This window comes from Ischnura elegans, chromosome 7 (genome assembly GCF_921293095.1).
Source record: "Ischnura elegans chromosome 7, ioIscEleg1.1, whole genome shotgun sequence".
NCBI classification, from domain to species: Eukaryota; Metazoa; Arthropoda; class Insecta; order Odonata; family Coenagrionidae; genus Ischnura; species Ischnura elegans.
In genome coordinates this window covers 116,505,804-116,508,878 of record NC_060252.1, presented here as the reverse complement: position 1 = coordinate 116,508,878, position 3,075 = coordinate 116,505,804, and the positions used below count along the sequence as shown (strand labels likewise).

The following is a 3,075-nucleotide window of genomic DNA, read 5'->3' as shown; positions in this document are numbered from 1 at the left end:
ATACCGTGTTTCAATGCGTAGGTTCTATGCTAAGAAAAATTGTTGAAACGTGATGACTGAAATATGATCGTAGGAACATTCCGCCATCATCCAGGCACTCTCCCCCGGATTGTTTTATTTACGATCAGTGCCTGGCTGTTGAGGGAACGGTTCTGCGATCAAATTTCAGTTGATCATATCATTTATTCAACAGTAAAATCCTTGGAAATTCATAAGGACATTGGAATGCATAAAACATCCAAAAAACTTGATTGATTTCCTCTCAAATTCAACTGCCTCATTTTTCAAATAACAACATAGAGGTCCAATGCACTTCAGCACACCTATACTACTTCCTATGTCAATATGACTTAACTCCTGAATCCTCCCAGTTGACTCCATGAACCTATATATCTCTTCTTCAACGCTGTCGGGAGTACGATCATGCAAAACATTTGGAATTGATAGGCACTTGGGAACTACTTTTCCCTCAATATCCCAGAGTGCCGCGGTCACAACCTTATATTCATGTCGTAATTTTTGAGATAGTAACATTAACTTTTCCACTTCACTGCGGGCCACTTGGTCATCACTTTTCTGTAGCTCCTTAATTGATTTCGTTATTTCTGAGCGCCTTTGGTCAATTTTATTCCTAGTCATTCGAATGCCTTCCTGGAAATCCCACATCCTCTTCAAAGAATGCACATTCACAGGTATGCCCCTAAGCTGCACATTTCTCTCTAATTGGGATATATTTTGAAATTTTTTATCAAAATCTAGCACAGGGGATAGGAATGCGTAATTATTTTTCGCTTGATCTCCCGTCATAAATAATGCAGAGCTTAAATAACGTCTTTGTGTAACATAATAAATCTTAACAAAACGCCTGGTTTTAGTTCTTACTAACGCGGAGGAAATGGTACGAAGGGCCATTTCGATCCTGCTTTCTTGACAATATCACAAACAAATCAACAAACCCGGAATCAGTCCGAAAGCACGTCTTTTTTCTCCATCTCAATTGCGTCCATAGCCGAGACAATACCACCAGTTGGCTGGGTCTCTACTCTCCTCCTCTTAATGGGTTCATAATTTCCTTTCCCTGCTGCTCTTTCCGATTCTTCTATGCTGTAGGGTTCTAGTTCTAACGCTTTCAAGCGTCTTTTATGAACTTTAGTTTTAAAATGGTCTTGTAATGCATGATCATCGATGAAGTAACGCCTGAAATGAACACACATTAAGCCAAGCGCCAGTAGATAAAAGTGAAGGATCGAGAAATATCATTCACGGCTCTACTTACGCGCAATGAAGACAATAAAACTGAGCTCCTCCAGGTTTATCTAAATCTACTACTTGATTTAATAACTTTTCAGCATTCTGTGGTTTCATATCCTCATCAATCTGAAGAGAAAACAATTGGTCAGTTAACAAAATAAATATTCTTTGTCCCATAAATGAAGATTCGTCTGCTATTTAAGGTTACGCACCTCATCCAAATCTTTCCTTCTCCTTTTCGTTCTCCATTGTTTCTTCAAGTGCGTATCTCCATCATGATACTTCTTTCTTCTATAAGGCATGATTTTCAGGAGAATAATTCTTAATTTCCACGTGTGTGTTAGGAACTATTTTTTAAATGGGTAGTTGATAGCTAACGCCACCTACCTTGAATCTTAATGGCCGAATCACCCGGTTTTTGGAGAAATCATACACCAATGCTCTAGCCGTTTCTAAGTTTTTATCACTCAATTACTGACCTTCATATTTCCATGGAAATATTATGATGAGGAGAATCGTAGGAGCAAATTCAAAATATTTAGGCTCCACCTTATGCTCTAATCATGGATCGGCATAATAGTTAAAATTGCGCTCACGAGATAACGCACTATTAAACGCACTACGCAAAAGTTTTTCCCACCGAAATAAGAACTATGAATTATTATTACACACCAGATTTTGTTAGTGAGCCCGTATATTTGATTTGAGTTATTTTAAATTCTTGTCCGCCCCTTTCACCTCTCCTCTCACCCCCCATCCACCTTTTGGGAAAGCATTTAAAAGCGCTCCTCTTCACGCCGCCAGTACCACATCAACAGCCATGGAAGTGAAAGGAAAGGACTTTCGGACCTCGAGGAGAACCGACAAAAGGACCGGCGGCAAGTCAGCCACGACACGGCCGTATTCACCCCGACCGCCGACCAGTGGGAGATATCGTCGCCCGGCATACGAACCCTCCGTCGAACGCACCGCTGAAGAAGAGGACAAACCTACGGCCCAACCATCGCATGGATCTCACCCTGGTCCCCTTGCCATCGTTGAATGCATATTCAAAGTGAACCCCAGTAACACGAAAAGAATTACAGTCGGAGTGGATGTGAGAAATAGTTGTCTCCCTTTCATCACAATTGGCAAGGTCGGTGGGTCATGTGTGAAACTGGAATACGTAGATTGGTGCGAACTAGTGAAAAGTGAAAAACTGATTTCATCATATTTTTGGAACGACGTCGTACCACATAGCATCCCCGTTGGCAAGTGCATTCTTAAATTCAAAACTATATACGGCGTCAAGTCAGTGATGCTGGAGGAAGTGAATCATAAAAGTGACCCACCCTGCGTGTATCTAGCTGAATCTTCGTGGTTCGGACTTTTGAACTATGCCGAATGCATTCGTCTCCGCTGGGAAGAGCGAAGTGAGTGGTCCTCGTGTGCGCGAAAACTTTTGAATCTCTACCTGAATTCTGTGATCCTTGCATACGAACGTGAATGTGAAGCTGGTGAAATTGAATGTGTACCGTGGGAACATGTAAACAGTGCCCTAATAGACCTCAGGGAGCTTGGCAGTACGCCACCTTCCTTGAATGTGCAAGCACTCTCGGAAGAAATTAAATCTATCCTAAATAGTCGAGACGGAAAGGATATTCTTCAAGAGACAATAAGACAAAATAGTGACTCTGTAAACGAAAAATCAATGTGAAAAGTGGCAAAGACATAAATATTAAGTATATTATTTTCATTGAGTGAATCAATATTGGTTAGTTACTGAAAAAGATAATGTTTAGAATAATCGTGGTGAAGAGCGATGAAGACTTGATTGTTATGTAT

The 3,075-nt window shown here is 40.8% G+C and overlaps 1 protein-coding gene across 1 annotated transcript; it reads right to left on the bottom strand.

Moving 5' to 3' along the window:
* Positions 1–531: 531 nt before the first annotated feature.
* Positions 532–1,553, bottom strand: LOC124161955 (zinc finger protein 593 homolog). Its single transcript, XM_046538234.1, has 3 exons — positions 1,464–1,553; positions 1,277–1,377; positions 532–1,197 (listed from the first exon to the last, which is right to left on the bottom strand). Exons 1-3 carry the CDS (start codon positions 1,551–1,553, stop codon positions 963–965), a joined length of 426 nt encoding a protein of 141 aa, XP_046394190.1. The 3' UTR covers positions 532–962.
* Between the last annotated feature and the right edge of the window lie 1,522 nt (positions 1,554–3,075).

What these genes read in the sequence shown, in the direction of transcription:
- LOC124161955 (XM_046538234.1), bottom strand. Translation starts at nt 1,553, where the DNA reads ATGCCTTATAGAAGAAAGAAGTATCATGATGGAGATACGCACTTGAAG. An exon ending in GAAGGAAAGATTTGGATGAG is followed by an intron (nt 1,378 to 1,463) that starts GTGCGTAACCTT and finishes TTTTCTCTTCAG; the next exon opens with ATTGATGAGGATATGAAACC. An exon ending in TTTTATTGTCTTCATTGCGC is followed by an intron (nt 1,198 to 1,276) that starts GTAAGTAGAGCC and finishes TGTTCATTTCAG; the next exon opens with GCGTTACTTCATCGATGATC.